We start from the raw sequence: 17,411 nt of genomic DNA on the forward strand, positions 1-17,411 counted from the left end.
TTCCAGCATGCTCTCCTACAGATCTGTTGACATCAGGAAAAGTCTTCAGCTGGAAGAACTGCTTGCTAGGGAACAACTGGAATACACCATAGAAGAAGAAGTAGCCAAACAGACTATCCGCATGTGGTTGAAAAAGTGCTTGAAGCGCATTAGAGCAGTAAGTTTAACGAGGAAAAAACAGAAAGCCTGTAGCATACCCTTCCTCGTTGTGTAGAACATGCTACATTTTATTTTCATACTAGAGAGCTGTCAGTTATTTGGAAAACATTATTCAAGCTTCTTAGCCTTCTCAGTCAGGCAGTGCTTATAATACGGGGATCCTATTTATTTATTTATTTATATACCAGTGTCACTGGTACTTTACATACTGTATTTTTTGCTCTATAAGACTCACTTTTTCCCTCCTAAAAAGTAAGGGGAAATGTGTGTGCGTCTTATGGAGCGAATGCAGGCTGCGCAGCTATCCCAGAAGCCAGAACAGCAAGAGGGATTGCTGCTTTCATTGCACAGCGATCCCTTTTGCTGTTCTGGCTTCTGAGATTCAGAATTTTTTTTTTCTTGTTTTCCTCCTCCAAAAACTAGGTGCGGCTTATGGTCTGGTGCGTCTTATAGAGCGAAAAATACGGTAATCAAAAAAGACACAAGGAGCCGAGAATTAAGATGTGGACAACAGAGGAGAAAGAGAAAGGAAAGGCAGATAACTATAACAGAAGGGTCATTAGTGACAGCAGGAGAGTGTAGTAGAATGTTGCGTGGAGATTTGAATGATGGGTGGCAGGAGTTGGTTGAGAAAGTCAGAGTTAAAAGGAGTGAGGTGAAAAATGAGGACTGTATGATCAGAGAGGGGCATTGGTACATTGGTGCAAAGCTTGGAGGGTCAGGAATACCAGGTTAGATTAGTAAATTACAAATGTTTTCTGGTCTGGAGTAATGGTAGTTTATCAGATTTTGCCCCCCACATGCATCTTGTAAATTACACAGTCAAGTAGATAAATGAAGAATCCTCTTGCTCTCTATAAATCAGTGAATGGAGGCAGCAGGTAGCTTGGGGAAATATTAAGGAAAGTTTGGACAACTGAGTGACTGACCCTAATGACTTCCATGCACCCAGGCCCATGTCAGGGACCACTGCAACATCACCATAGCAATTAGTGATGGCAGCATATTTTGGAAATGGGGGGCTCCCTCAGTTTAAAAATCTGCACACTATTATGAACCAAGCCAAACACTGCTCCAAGTTTTGACTTGTTTTATAATGACTTGGTAGCAGCCCTCCGTCTGTCCTAGAATCCCCTACCTCCCCTGCCCCTTTACCAAGTTGCAACTCAGGCAAGGAAAACTGGTGATTGTTTCTGACTACAGTGACAGTGTCTTGACATGCCTTGTCCGGAAAGTCCGGAAAGTGAAGTTTTTTAATTCCTGTATTTTGTTGTTGTTGACAATGACGATAGCTGAAAACACTGATCCCAAATAAATACTTGTAAAAAGAATGCTTTCTCTTATTTGAAATTTGGTGGAGGACCATTAAAAATATGTTCTCTCCCATGTCTGGAAAAGGACATACCTTCATTGGGGGGCAGGGATTAGAGTTGTTTTCCAAATTTGTATTCATTGACGCTGAAAGCACTCCACTTTCAAGTTGGTAAAGGAAAAGGGGAATACGTGCCATCCTAAAAAATTCTCGGATTTTGTTCCAATTCTTCCTACAACTCACAAACAAGCATAGAAAGCTTTATCTTTCCAGTTAGCACAATAATGGATAGATCCATTCTGCTTCTCTCTCTTTTTGCACACATTGTCATTGATACATAAAATGGTACAACACGAAAGTCACACTTTGTAGTTATCTAAGGGAGTTTCTATTATCACTTTGTTAATTTTATCTAGTGTCTAATTTAAAAATCACTGAAACCAGTTAACTTCAATAGCCTCCAGATGAGTTCTATAAAAGCTTAGTTCTTCTCCCTGATCATTTTATTTTAAATGTCTCTTTCGATAGTCTCATAAAGCAGATTGAAATAAAATTAAACGGTGTAAGCAGCTTTATGAAAATGACTACAAAGGAAAAGTCCACTGTAACTGTGAATAATATAAAGGGAATGTAGAACAGACAAGAGCAAATCTCAATTTTTGAAGAATACTTGTTTGAAAAGATCCAGTGATAATTATACTTATTATCTTTTTATAGAAACAGCAGCAGTCATGCAGCATTATCCATAGTCTCCGAGAGAGTCAACAACAGGAGCTTAGCCGTTTCCTAAATCCACCAAGCATTGAGACAACACAACCAAGTGAAGACATGAATGCTAATAACCAGGATAACAGTACACAGCCTGAGGTACAGTTATTCTCAGGTCCTCAATGCATTGGCCTAAACCAGTGGGTTAAGATAAATCACGATTCCTCATGTTCTCTGTGCAGGCACAAATATGGGGAAATCTGTGCCTGTGCAGAGCATCTTTGGAATATTCTAGAGCTTTTAGGGTGGCTGGATACAGACACAAGCTTAAAGAAGAGTCACTTTGTGAAGAACATTGTCTTGATATCCTGAGCTAAGGAAACTAGGCCTATAGTTGTTGTTGACGCAAGCTTAAAGAAGAGTCACTTTGTGAAGAACATTGTCTTGATATCCTGAGCTAAGGAAACTAGGCCTATAGTTGTTGTTGTTGTTGTTGTTGTTGTTGTTGTTGTTGTTCTTCTTCTTCTTCTTCTTCTTCACCTCCTCCTCCTCACCTGTGGTTTCAGTTTTGCATTTTCCCAGTTCTACAGTCTTCACAATATGAAATGACTGGGATCAGATCCAGCCATCCTTTACTTCATTAGCCTACCGTAAACAGTGTCATAGTGAGTGAGGTGGATACTCATTGTGCTCCGGAATAAAGTATCCTAAAATATTCCCAGCTACCATGAGCATAATTCTTTCTAGTGAATCAGAAACAACAAAATAAAGATCAGAAACCAAAAGGCCTTGCTTGTGTTCTTTGAAGCTTCAGATACTATGCACTTAAACACTGTTCTCTTTTGTTCTATTCAGATGAGTAGTCAACAACAGCTCCTTAGTCCAACGCTCTCTGACAGAGGTGGATATCGGCAAGACTCTACTGATGGTGGTAAACCTCAGCGGAAGTTTGGACAATGGCGTTTGCCATCAGGTAGGTGAAGATTGTCATGTATGACACCAAAAAGAATTCTAAATGGAACCTAGAGCTCTAGTTACTGATAGAACTCAGAAAAGTGCCATAAGAGGGCATGCATCCTCACTGGAGAATTCTGCAGCAGTAGATTTCAGACTGACTACAGCTACACTAGAAACAGAAGAGAAGTCATTCCAGATTTCTCAGACAAGCTAGCCAAATCACATGCTGCTACAGGAGAAGAAAGGAAAATCATCATGGTCTTTAAGACCGGAGTGGGCTAGGAGTAGAGAAAAGGATGTAATTATTTTATAACTCCAAATTCAGTGATCAGTAAGACAACAAATGTGATCCAAAGCCAACCACCATTATTATTCCAGAAAATTTTTATTGTTAGTATAATTCTGTGCTGCATAGGATCCTGATGCCATTGAGGAAACACACACATACAAAGGTTCTAGATTCAGGTAAGTAGCCGTGTTGGTCTGATGTAGTTGAAATAAATTAAAAAATTGTCCAGTAGCACCTTAGAGACCAACTAAATTTGTTCTCGGTATAAGCTTTCATGTGCATGCACACTTCTTCAGATACACTGTTTAGGTGTACCTGAAGAAGTGTGCGTGCACACTGTTTCAGTGTATCTGAAGAAATGTGCATGCACACGAAAGCTTATGCCCAGAACAAACTTTGTTTGTCTCTAAGGTGCAACTGGACAATTTTTTAATATATTTACACATACAGAGGGTTTTTTATTTGTTAAAAAAAATCCACAACTTAATTGGAGCCAACTGAAGCTCCTAGGTCAAAATATGCTAGACTAAATCATTCAACAAAATATATTTTAAGAAAAGTAGTTATGGAGTACCTCTTCCAATGGCGTCCCTAACAATGGAAGTCCATAGGGAAAGTAATAAGTGTGTGCAATTTTTGGTCTTTTAAACATCAGAGCAATATGGACCTGCATAGGCTTAACCATATACATAGCTACTGCCTCTAAGACCAACAGTAACTTAAGCTAAGCATGAGCTTCATTGCTGTGCTGAACACATAAAGAGTTTTAAGTGTGCCAAAGCTGCAATTCTGGGCTGTTTTAAGTAGATCGGTTCAGTCTTAGGACATTTTCCTGCACTTTGTATTAGTTGATGCTTTTTTCACATTTGTAATGCTTTTGTACATGAAACCTAAACTAGTTGAAATAAATCGAAGGTTTAGAAATTGCTCTCTTTCCTCTTCTGTACTACTGTATATTAACAAGGTAGAATGCAAGGTAAATGCATTTACAGCACAATGTAGTGTTCGAGCATATCAAATGCATTTTTAATGTGAAAAGCTCTTGATTTGCATGGAACCATCCCCACTACTCCAGATAACAAAGTGAGATACATATTTGCACTAGTAAGTTGTCTTCTGTTTAATTCCCTAGCTCCAAAGCCATTAAGCCATTCGGTGTCTTCAGTCAACTTACGGTTTGGTGGCCGTACAACCATGAAGTCTGTTGTGTGCAAGATGAATCCCATGTCAGATGTGGCTTCTTGTGGATCAGAAGTCAAGAAATGGTGGACAAGACAGCTCACTGTGGAGAGTGATGAGAGCGGTGAAGACCTGCTTGATATCTGATTGGAAAAAGATGCCATTTCAAATCACACTTATGCAACATTCCTTGGGAATTAAATCGTTTTCTTGGTTTTTAAATTGCAGTTCCTATTGACTGACCATTTATATCAAGAGAAGCCTTCAACTTGACAAGATATACGACTTACTTATTTTTTAATCCTTATGTGATTATTAATGTAAGAGAAAACAGAAAAAAAAAAGGTTGTGTTCATAAAAAGCAAAGACAGTTTTGTTTCATTTTTCCCTCAGACACAAGAATCATTAGTTTAGCTCCCGGATCTCAGCAGGGCTTTCGGTCGTTCAACAGCCCCTCTACGCCACATCCCAAGCTGGTTTTTAGATTTGGTGGGTCTTTAAAACTGGATTGATGTTGCTTGGTCCAAATTGGGAGGGATTATAAACCAATAGCTGTTGTCGAAAAAATGGGCATGCAGTTCTGCCACAGTTCTTTACAATTCAAAAATATAGGCAATGATGTGAGGACTTTATGGGAGAAATTTGCTCTGAAACACAAAAAATACCCCAAAGAAAATATTCGTATGGAAATGTTGTGAGTCTTATTGTTTCAGTACTTTAGAGCTTTTGTTTTAGACAGACAGGCAAACATAATTTATTCATAGTTATGTGCTTTTGTTTATGGATGCCAATTGGTTGATTTATTTTTCTTTGTTAACTGAGTGTTGCTTTTGTCTATAAACAAAATAGTTTGTAAGGAGGATGCTATTGGGGGGAAATCAAGTCCTCACAGGGCATCTGCAATCCTACATAACTAAGGAAATAGACCTGATTGCAGCCAGTGTTTCATATTTGAGAAGTTTCACTGTATGCATTCAGAGGACTTGTATAAGTGTTGCTTCTGCCCTAGTCAACACTTAACCTAGCACGGAAATGACCATCACATAGGGTACGATGTCATTGTTTTTGATCTTTTTTTCTAGCCTTCTGCCTAACCTGTATTAATATTGATGAACAGCCTGTAGAGATCAGCAGGGAATTCATTCTAAATGAAAGCATTTTTACAATATACAGATTTTGACTTGCAGATAGCTAGCTTTTTTAAAATATGCAAGATGTAGGATAGTTTCTTTTAGCATATCAGAAAATGACTAATTGGGTTTTATAATCATTTTTAATTGTTACCGTGAAGAACTGAACATGAATGCACAGCTGTTCTGCCCTTACACCTGCTGAATAGGTTTCGAGCACTGTAATCTCTATCAACATCCATCACTTCTTAAGGTTGGGACAAGGACAGTCAAAGCCTGGGTTTGGTTCATTGTCACCTCTCTGTAGGTCCTTCTAAACAAGTGTTTGTAGCTGTCTGAACTAAGGACTCTGGCTGTTTAAGGAAGAAGCTGGGATTCTCCTATGTGCAGTCCTACGTGTTTTGATGTAGGATGCAGCACCCATACATCACTCGAAGCACATCCAGAAAAGCAGCCTACTCACAAAAGTCTGCTTTTGTGCTTGATTACTCTTGCTTATTAAGTAAATAAGTTTTATTAAATAAACTAAAAAACCTTATGGTTTAGATCAGTGATTCCTAAACTCCCCCCCATGCACCACTTGTTGCTTCTTTTGTTTCTTATATTGTTTTATTATTGTAATACAATAAAATATAAGAAATAAAAGAAGAAATTGAAATGCCATTAAGCATCAATATAAAAAGTTAATGTGGACATGCCATGGACCACCGGAATAAAGCTTGTGGGCCACTGGTGGTCCACAGACCACAGTTGGGAACCCCTGGTTTAGATAATTCACTGTGTAAAGGACATCACTATTATATTTTTAAAGTATCTTAGTTATGCAATGCTGACATATAAATTATGCCATTTACCAATTTCCTTGTCCTTATGTACACTAGAAGTGTCATTTTAAATTTTTATAACTATGATACAAACTGTGTTTGATAAGGGGTTGGATGCAGATGACATGTTAGAGAAGCAAGACACTTGGCAGTTTTTAAAATTCAGTTTACTTGGATAAATGTGAAGTCTGTTGAATTAAAGATACCCTGTGTGTGGAGTGGCAGCAAAGAGAACATGCGGGAGCAAATAATAATAATAATAATAATAATAATAATAATAATAATAATAATAATAATACTTAATAAACAAATTTATAAATTGCTTCATAGCATGAAGCAACTGAAGTGGTGTACAACCTAAAAACTAAAAACAATAAAACCATCCCTTTAAATTAAAAAAACAATAAAACAATTTCTGCAGATAACATTTCAGTATGCATCAAGATACCACACAGAGATGCATAGGATACAGTAGCTCCAGGGGAGAATTAAAGGTACCAAAAACCTTTAAAATAAGTCAGAGGGAAACTGGCCACTGATCTCCTATAACAGCTAAATAGAAAATGAGCAATCCCAGTAATGAGGATCCAACCACCAACAGGGGAAAATGACCTGTCCAGGGGAAAGGAAGAAAAAGACAAATCAATCATTTTTGTGGCTCTGATTCTGTATTTGCAAAATTAATTTGCAAACAAGTTTATGAAGAACCTATTTTGGCTACTTCTGAAAGGCAACTCACCCAACCTCCATACAATTGCATATATAATCTCCATACAACTGCATATATAAAATTAAAATAGCCTGTTTTGTAAATACAAAATGGATTGACTTGCGTTTGCACTGAGATAAGTATAATAGGTACTCCAAGATAAAAGTTTGTGAGATGTTTTGGAACGAACATCAAATCAATTTGCTAATACTACCAGCGAGTGGAATACTCCCTTGTATGTTTTGTTTACCACTTTCTATGTTACTCAAGAAATACTGAGCACAAGTGTGCAGCATATAAGAGTTGCTTTAACATTTCAAACTTCAGTCATGTTCTTAATTCGTTTAGCATATTTTTGTAATGTCATAAAAGAAGAAGAAAATGCCATTTTCTGGCATTACTGAGGCTGTGATTGTATGCTAACTTATCTAGAAGCCCCACCCAATATAGTGAGTCATACTTCCAAGCACACAAGCATTGGATTTCACTGAAAAGTAATCACTGAACTTCTTCAGTATAGCTGCATGTCATACAGGTAGCACGACCAAACAGTGATGAATAATAGCCATCTTATTACTTCTACAATACAATTAAATGTATTGTGAGAGGCAGGGGGAATGGCAGGGTTCTGACACCTTCATACAAACAACAGTGCTTTTAGGATTTTATATCTGCTTCCCAACCAAAGCTACCTTGGGATGGGACCTTTGCCACTACCATTATTTCCTATGGAAATTATGTTGCACTACCATGGCCTGGCCTGGATCTTCTAAGACGCACCAGAAACATAAGATTTCATGAATAAAACAGGAACTTTAACAACTTGGAAATTGTCCATGTTCTTTAGTAGCTTTATGGACAAAAACCCAGCAACAATGAATGATAAGAGTTGTTTTGGGTTTTACTCCTGGCTTTTGCTTTTAATGCAAAATGTATTTGAATCAATAGAAGGATTTCCATTCTCAGTCTACCCTTTGGCCACATGTTATTTTAAACGCTATGGTCTTTAGCGCATTATGATGTACTCATCTGTGTGTGTATTTCACTGTTTAGATTAAGAAGAAGTCGAAGTCCCTGTGATGTTGTTTCTTAAGTCTGTGCATTCTGTTGTTTAAACTAGATTGCAGCAAAGATCTACAGAAAATGTCACTCCGGTCATTTTTGAGGACAACATTTTGTCTTTTACTTTTTTGTCTATTTGAACTTAAGGTCTGTACAAAAAAAATAAAAATAAAAACCTAAGCTGACAGCAGGAGGGTTGTTGGGTTTATAAAATATGTTTTCTTGAACTTTCAATAACGTGCTGAATTGCAGAACCTTTCTGAGTCGTTTCTATGGCAAATGTTCTTTTTCAACCTCTGGCAAACATTAGCCCTTTGCCATACGGTGTCAAGAAAAGGCAGTTGCTTCCAGTAACACCTTCCTTCATATTTTCATTCTTGATTCATTTGCTACATATTATTCACAGGTTCAAGGCAGTATTTCACAATTTTATTTTGCTAGTGCAGTTTGCCAGTCGTTTGGGATTTCCTTTTTCAGTCAACAGAGTCACCCAGTCCTACAGAATGTTAGGCCAACAGAGATTCATCAGACACCTCCTCTTTAAACCTTTAAACACCTACTGAAAACCTTTCTATGCCACCAAGAGTATTGCAGGTAATTTTTTTTAAAAAAAATCATCTTTCTGTAATGGTTAGTTGATGACCTCCGATTTTCAATTTTTACATGGTTTTTATTATGTGTAGATATTGTAAACTGCTTTAATGTTATTTATGATATATATAAACATTTAGATAAATGAATGAATGAATGAAATATGTTCTGAACCCCACGAAGCAAAATGTGTAGAGGGGGCTCCAAACGCAGATGGGTAGATTTGCTACATTTTGAAGTTAGGCACATTGCTCCCTGCCCCATAAGAACATAAATCAAGAATATCAAACTGCACTTTAGTTCCCAGGGTACTCCTAATTGTTCTGCCTCAGCACCTACCAGCTGGCATGGTCGCAAAGGAAGAGTACCAGATTATGATCCTGACAGTAACACAATGCAGCATCATTCCTAAATCCAGCAAACTCATCTTAGGCAACTCTTTGGGTTTGTGCTTTGCTCCTTGGCCTATAGCTGACTTTCTCCCATGTGTCCATCAGCTGAAACTGCAGCCCATCTCCATCTCTATACAGCAACCATCCGGCCCCATCTGCTACAGTGCAGAGCTGGAATATTGTAAGCTACAGCAGGTTTGGAGGTGGGGAAACAGGAGATTGCACCTCTGTGGACAAAGCTGCACCTGCCATCTGCTGAGCATCTATTCAAAGCGCTGGAGGCCCCCACCTGGCTGGCTCCTGAGTCGGCAGCCTGGCGACGCACTAAGCCTTTTAATTCTTCTCCAAACATCCTTCAAGCTCCTATGTCAGAAAATCATGCTGACCTGTCATTTACATTCAGCCAGATGTTGTCTGTATCTCTAGGATTTAGAGTTAATAATAAGCCATTTGGGTAACCCTTTTCCTAGTGTAATTCCATGCCGCAGATATCCATGTGTAAAGCTGTCTCTTGCGTTATTCAAGTCTTGCAAAGCAAAGGGGAACTTTTCCTAGAATTCAGCTGAGCTTCCTTAAATCTCAGGTACTCAGGGATTGGCAATGCTTGCCTTGTGTATTAAGCAAGCATTATAAGGCACCATTCTTCGCATTCTGAGCCAAAAAATAACCACAGGGAGTTCAGTAGCATCTCTACTGAGTAGATCTGCTGAGGATCAAGTTGCTGCTGATATGTGGTTGAGTTAGCACACATGCATTCATTGCTTCATAACTGCATTGTCAAGTGATTGCTTGAATGTGCATGTCACTGAACAGGCCAAATACTACAACCAGTACATTTATATAATAATAATAATTTATTATTTCTTCCCCACCCATCTGATTGCGTTGCCTCGGCCACTCTGGGCAGCTTCCAACAGAATATAAAGAACACACATACATAAGACATTAAAAGCTTCCCAATACAGGGCTGCCTTCAGATATTTACAGAAGATCGTATACATTAATTGTTTATCTCTTTGGCATCTGACAGGAGGGCATTCCACAGGAAGGGTACCGCTACCAAAAAGGCCCTCTACAACACCACCCAGATCAATATAGGTTTGCATGTTCAGCTGTGAGTCATTCACTGAAGGATGTACATGTACAGTGGTGCCTCGCAAGACGAAATTAATCCGTTCCGCGAGTCTCTTCGTCTAGCAGTTTTTTCGTCTTGCGAAGCAACCCTATTAGCGGCTTAGCGGATTAGCGCTATTAGTGGTTTAGCGGCTATTAAAGGCTTAGCAGCTAAAAGGCTATTAGCGGCTTAGCGGATTAGAAAAAGGGGGGAAAGCGAAAAAAATCGCAAGACTCGCAAGACTTTTTCATTTTGCGAAGCAAGCCCATAGGGAAATTCGTCTTGCGAAGCACATCGAAAAACGGAAAACCCTTTCGTCTTGCGGGGCACCACTGTATGAGTGGCTCTGGATTTGTGAAAATTAAATTTTGCTATGGGAAATTGCCATCCTTTGAACACTAGAGGGCCAGCATTACCTTACAATGGACTCCTGCAAGCAGAAACACAGGCAGAAAACTTTTATCTTCATGATAGCAAAACATTTTTAAAGCTTTGTTCTAATAAGATTAGAGCTTCATATATGTGATCTGCATACAGGGTTTTGTAGTCATTCTTACCTGGAGATTTCAACCATGTTTATGTAACACAATCCTTCTCTGGGGCACGGGTTAAGGCATTTTCAATATTTATCCATTTCCCCCAACCGTCCTTTCTTCTTACCTGTCATCACCACAAACTGAAAATTTTCTCTCTCCTCTCTGATTGGTTGTCTTTGAGGATCCCCATTTTCTTTTGTTTCAAGTTCCCCTCCTACAGGAAAATTGAGGTGACATTTATGACATGTAATTAACCTTGCAATTGTTCTTTCAGAATTTGCAAAGGAATTCTAGGATATTTTGGCTAGAGGAGTATAAGAAAGCCAGTTGTCAGGAGCAGCTCAAACACCCAATTTGATTTTGTTCTGACAGGTTGATCTCTCTCCTAACCCAGGGTATGATTTTATTTCTACACTGTTTTAAGCTTTTGAGCTGGCTGCTGTTTTTCTGTCTCTGGTTAATATTTTTACAGCGTGCAAAATAGCTGCTTGCTCATGAGTAGGGATGGAAGGAGCTGTCAGTTTCGGTCCTCTCAGTTTTACAGTTTTTAAATCTTAAATTCAGTTCTCTGAAGCAATTCGCGGATTTATATTTTTTAAAAGGAGTCCTCGTGAAAATGGGTCAGTGTTTTCATGTGAATTTCTTCTTATGGACACACTTTTGTATGCAGGCAATTTTTCTCCTGATACAATGCAAGTTTGTTATTTTTATGAACCTGTTTGTTTTCCATGCACATTTCCCTCTAAAATATTCATATTTTTTTTGTAAACTTTGGTTGGAAAACTCCACAACAAAATTCAGCTCTCCACCTCTCCACCCCACATCCCTATTTATGAGTAGCCCAACTAATCATCAGCCTGGAATGGGCTTCACTTAGACAAAGGTGGAGATGATGAAAGGCTGCAAGATACTAAACTCCTCCTGCAGGCTCCTAAGTCTCAAAGGAAGTCATTAAAACTGACTTTGCTAGCATGGCACCCTCCTGGATGCCAACTCCCATCAGCCCCAGACAGCACAGCCAACTGTTAAAAGGAGGAAGAGGCAGCCATTTGAGAAAGGATATCATGTGGCTCGGCTGGGTTATTTCCTTCCCATATGATGACAGGACAGAGGAGAAGGGGCAGCCTGCGTTCCTGAACAAGTCCAGGCTCTTCTGCCATAAATGCTGAAGCATGTGAGACCCTAGAAGCTGTGGCGTATATCATTTTCCTATTGTTTCCTTATTACTGGTTGCTGCTTTTTAAATCAAAACAGCATATATATTCTTATCATAAATAAGATTGGCCACTTCCCAGAATTCATCTTGATTAGGGAGAACATAATAGAATGTGTGGCTTTGTACCTTTTAACATTTGCTTTGTTTGGGAGAATTTTAAATAGCGTGGCAAGTTGATCTTGCCAACCATCTCCGTTCCACTCAATTATTACATGGCGAAAGTTTGATTTCATCCCCGTGTTTGGGAAATGTTTGTTTGTTAAACTTCTGCGCAGTACACAGGCCTGAAAGGCACAGTAGAGGCTTGCAACAGAAGACTGGCTTCAAAATGTGCTTGGAAAACCTCCCAGCTGTGGATTGAGTCACAGCATGAAAAAGAAGGCTTTTGCTTCACACACGCCACACAAGGAGTGGACCCAGGCCAAAAGCACGTTTTCAGCCTGGATTGAATGTAAGCAGCATTAGAAGGACATTGACTTGAGCCTATGGGTCTTGCTCAGCCATCCCCAGTCTGGTGTCCTTCTGTTTTGGACTACATCTCCCATCAGCCCCAGCCTGCAATTCCCTTGGCACCATCCATACTGCTTCCTGTTTGCCTTGACATGCCTGAAACTCAAGCTGGCTCTTCTTGTAATAATAGTGCTGATTAAGGCCAAACCCTAAAGCAACATGTATAGTTGGAAGTTCCAACAGGGAGCTGTTTCTCTGAATGTTGCCAACTGACCAGAATATACTAGCCAATAGTGTGATTTGAAGAAATCAGCAGGTGAATTTTCCATGGGGTGGACATAAATATCAGTGCCTGCAAAATGCCTGCCGATTAAGCTCCCGTTAGATGTAGCGCTACAGGGGCTGGTTGAAAAATTGGCAGCACTTCGGTACAAATAGCTATCTTTTGATTCAGGAAATTTACTATTTGCATTGGCAACGCAGGGCTGAAGGTAGATTGCTGCTGCTGGAAACAGGTTTACTTTATGCCACCTAAAAAAAAAAAGGTAAGCCTAATCTTGTTTTGTGTGTAGAAGGAGGTAAATTCAGCCCTAATGATAACCAGTAAGATATTTTGCCAGAAATTGATCTCAATGATCTTGGTGATTCTGCCAGCTGCTCAGAGGGCTTTAGGAAGTAAAGGCTCCATGACAAAGAACATAATGTGACCAAAAAAAGAAAAGACCTAGATCAAATGGACTACGTTTTCCATGCTTCTTAGTATTTTGTATAGAAATTCTGCTGCACTTACTGTAATCCTCAGGGAAGCTTGCTTGCTTGCTTAATTAGTTAGTTAGAAAGCAACTCTGCTACTAGTCATTATGTGAACTGAGAGATGGTTTTTAAAGCTAAAACGAACCAAGGAGGAAGTTGCGCAACAGCAATCATGCATGCCCCCCCCCCACTTTAGGCTGGTGGGGTTTAATTATATTTTTTGTCTAGTCATTTTTGTTCAATGTGCACCCCAGCATTGTGAATGGGCTAGTTCATTCTTATTTTTGAAATAGTTTGATTGAAATAGTTTAAACACGGGTAGAACGCTATACCAAAACAAGAAACATTAGAGTACGGGGCGGGGGAGAGAATCCATATACAATAAAGAGAGCTACAACAGATACTAACATGTCATGCATATTCTTATATCACTTGTGTGCCCTTTACAAAAGGTCAAGAAGGAGCCAAAATGTGCATATATCCTCTCCGTAAAGCAATCTGTGGCAATGGCGGCAAAGTCTATATTTACAGAAAACATAAAAGGTCCCCTGATTCTGTCAAATTTGTCTTTTGTAGCTACCCATCTACATGCACAATATTGATATGCCAAACATTAAGATACAGTCATGTCCTATATTTTGTCTGGGCTAGTTCATTCGTATTCCAACCTGCATACCATACCTGATTATTGATTTATGTTCAGCTTGAAGGAAAATATTTTCACACTTCTGGCCTGTTCGTGAGTGAATGGTTTCCTTGCAGAATCTCCTTACTCTTTACGTGCTGGGGGTACCTCTTTGCCCTTAGCATGAACTTTTTGTATATCTTCCCAAATACAGTACCTTCAGCAAAAAGGTATAAGGCTTTAATAAACAAAAAACCCACAATTATTTCTCACAGCTTTTTGCTTTTCTTTTGGTATATCGCAGCTCATAAGAAGTACAAGAGTTACCTGAAAGAATCTTCTAGTCTATTTTAGTTTTTTAGTTGCCCTCACTGAACTTGGAGACAAAACCATAAAGAAGGGTAAAGAAAAGCAAATGATTGTGAGAGGCTGTGAAGGAGCAGAACTTGATATTTTATTGTTGTTACGAGAGGTCATGAAACAGTAGGAGCAACCAGATTTTGGAGTGTGGAAAATATCTCCCTGATGGCACTGGTGACGGAAGGGTAGGTTTAGTTGGTTTGCTTAACCTCATTTTCCTCCCTCAGTGCAGGCCAAAGCCCATTGATTCCATCACAAAGGCGCTTTGGACGCTTCCACTATGGAGGTGATAAGGCAAAATATCAATTTCTATACTAAAATAACTGTGTCCTCGTGATTCCTGAAGGAATTCATTTTCTTGCCACTAGCATAAAAAAAACCCTGAAAAATCAATCACAAGCTTTGGAGATATTGTAACATTGACTGGTTAATTAGGACTGTTTTGCAAGTAACATTCTGAATGTCTGTTGTGGCTTGCTTTCTTACTTTTCTAAGAAGCCATGCTTTAATACATTGAACAAATACTTCTGGAAGTACTGCTGGTTGTGTAAAAGTAAGTAAGTGTAATCCTGTTTGTGGCTGCCATAAGATATATAAGAGATATAAGATATAAGAGATATAACAGAATGTTCTGTCGTGGGGGGAGGAGAAGCAATATACCAGAAATAAGCCTTATATCATACAGCACAATACTGCCTCAGGAAACTGGTTTGTAAAAGCAGTAACTCGATGGTGGTAATAATGTTCCATGTATCTCAACTTGGTTGCTATCTTTGCCATCATTATCTTTTTCATAGCCTCCACTGGGAAATATGTTATTAGAAGGGAATTTGTTCCTACTGCTTGTGCATATCTCAATACAAGGTAGGCTGTTACACAAAGCAACCTTAGATTGCTCAGTTCATGGCATGGCGTGGAACAGAAACCTTTTAAAGATGGCTAGGGAAGATTAGATTTATGGACCCAGTTCTTCTCCCTCAAACCATTTTGTACCAGCAGTTTCTGGACCAGGCAACTCAGGGTTACAGGGTTATTTTCTTGAGTTTGGGCCTCTCATGAATATAAAAAAGATGTTGGATTCAACTGGCAAATGCAAACATAGATGCTAATGTTTATGAAGTTTTACTACAAGTGAAATAAAGTCTTCTAAAAATTGATAAGGAATACAAGAATCCATGTAAACATATGAATGCATATATCCATATACACAGGTCAGTTATTTTAAAAAGTATTTTCAGCAACTAAAGTTGTGTGTGAATGAAAACAGAATACATTGGGGAAATCATAACACACTTTTTGATTGAGTCTCCATGAAGATAGCATGCTTTAACTGGGAACATCTGTTGAATATACTTCTTGGCTCAGTTGCCAAAATATCTCTGTATTCCAGGTTCATAAGGATACAGGAAGTTTAATGCCAAACTTGTATGTTTCTATACACTGTAAATCAGTAGGTGGCAAATTATTTGTTTGTTTTTATTGCATAATGACTTATTCTTCCTTATATCTTTGTATTTCTCCCATGTGCCGTTACGGCTCCCAACAGTGTGCTATTTGATTCCCCATGGAACTCATTGTTTTCTTTTAAGTTTTTAACATCAAGGTGTAATGTATATAGATGTAAAACAAACAAGACAATTATAATAACAAAAGAAACAAGTGTGGGACAACCAGATTTTAAATCAATGACAAGTCGGTTCTATATCTTTGACAACTATAGTCCATAATGTTCTGAGGGTGAAGAATGCCCTCAGACTTAGCTATGTGTAGAATTTTGCTTTTATTAATCTAGCTGCCATACGACAAAGAAAAGTATTAACTCTTTAAAAAGAATATTTTGAGAATTATCAAAAACAGACAGCAGTCTTCCGTTATGACTGACCCAAGCTTTGCACCAGCTCCACCGTAAAATCAACACCTGTTGCTTTGCCGCCTTTTCTCGACACTTGCGCACACAAATCACCTCAGAAGGAGCTGTCCTTGGTAGAAATGGCAAGTGTGGAGGCCTGAAACTGCCACCACAGACTGTTTCTGTGAAGCCATCTGAGTTGAAAAAGCTCTGCAAGTCGTCTTTATTGCTCCTCTTTCCCCACATCTCTTCGAAACCCTTCCCATTTACAGAGCAGCCCTTTTCTTTATGTTGAGACTGCATTAAAAGTGGCCTAAGCAGATTGCTTTCCCTCATGGCAAGCAATCTCTGAAGAGAACTAATAGTCTTCACAATTGCAGTAAATCTCTTCACAAAAGAAGTCTGCCCCATCCCTCGCTCCCCAATTTCATTCTAATCTTTTGCGCTTTAACATGCCTTGACAAAATTCACTGTTTTGATAAGTCTTTTTTTTTAAGATTTAGAGTTACCTATTTTAAATGTGTGAGACAACAGCAGCTAGAATACTATTGGCACAGAAACGGAAAGAAAAGGAGGTTCCAATGAAGGAGGAATGGCTTTTAAAAGTAATGGATTATGTGGAAATGGCAAAGCTGACAGCAAAATTAAGAAACCAAAATGATGAACTTTTAAAATAGAAGAGCGGAGGCCTTTTGTGGACTATTTGAAAAAGTATTATAACCAAAGGAAATTGCTGGCAGGATTCAAGATACAAGCAGCGAAAGAAAAATGATAAAATAATTGTACAGTATTAGAGGGATTTTTGTAATGGGAACTTGATATATAAGAGTTTGAATAAAAACACTGTGGCAGTGTGGGTGGGAAGTCAAATCTATGAAACAAGTTATGTAATTGTTTGATTTGAAGTTAACTTGTGAAACACACACACACACACACACACACACACACACATACTGTATATAGTCAAGTCAAATAATTACATAACTTCTTTGTTTCATAGATTGGACTTCATAGATTTGTTTCGTCGATTTTGATACATATCTATATCTATACAGTGGTACCACAGGTTAAGTATTTAATTTGTTCTGGAGGTCCGTACTTAACCTGAAACTGTTCTTAACCTGAAGCACCACTTTAGCTAATGGGGCCTCCTGCTGCTGCCGCGCCGCTGGAGCACCATTTCTGTTCTCATCCTG

General features: G+C 38.8%; 1 protein-coding gene across 8 annotated transcripts in view; it reads left to right on the forward strand.

Moving 5' to 3' along the window:
* The window catches only part of NALCN (sodium leak channel, non-selective), a 187,514-nt gene extending 178,995 nt beyond the window's left edge, over positions 1 to 8,519 (forward strand). For all 8 annotated transcript variants that reach the window (XM_082218531.1, XM_082218533.1, XM_082218532.1 and 5 more), the window contains 4 exons: positions 7 to 157; positions 2,189 to 2,338; positions 3,035 to 3,152; positions 4,558 to 8,519. In XM_082218531.1, coding sequence (XP_082074657.1) covers positions 7 to 157; positions 2,189 to 2,338; positions 3,035 to 3,152; positions 4,558 to 4,751 — 613 coding nt within the window. In that variant the 3' untranslated portion in view covers positions 4,752 to 8,519. The remainder of the gene's footprint in view (positions 1 to 6; positions 158 to 2,188; positions 2,339 to 3,034; positions 3,153 to 4,557) is intronic.
* Positions 8,520 to 17,411: the final 8,892 nt, after the last annotated feature.

Source organism: Podarcis vaucheri (genome assembly GCF_965113315.1).
Source record: "Podarcis vaucheri genome assembly, chromosome: 4".
Lineage (NCBI taxonomy): Eukaryota > Metazoa > Chordata > Lepidosauria > Squamata > Lacertidae > Podarcis > Podarcis vaucheri.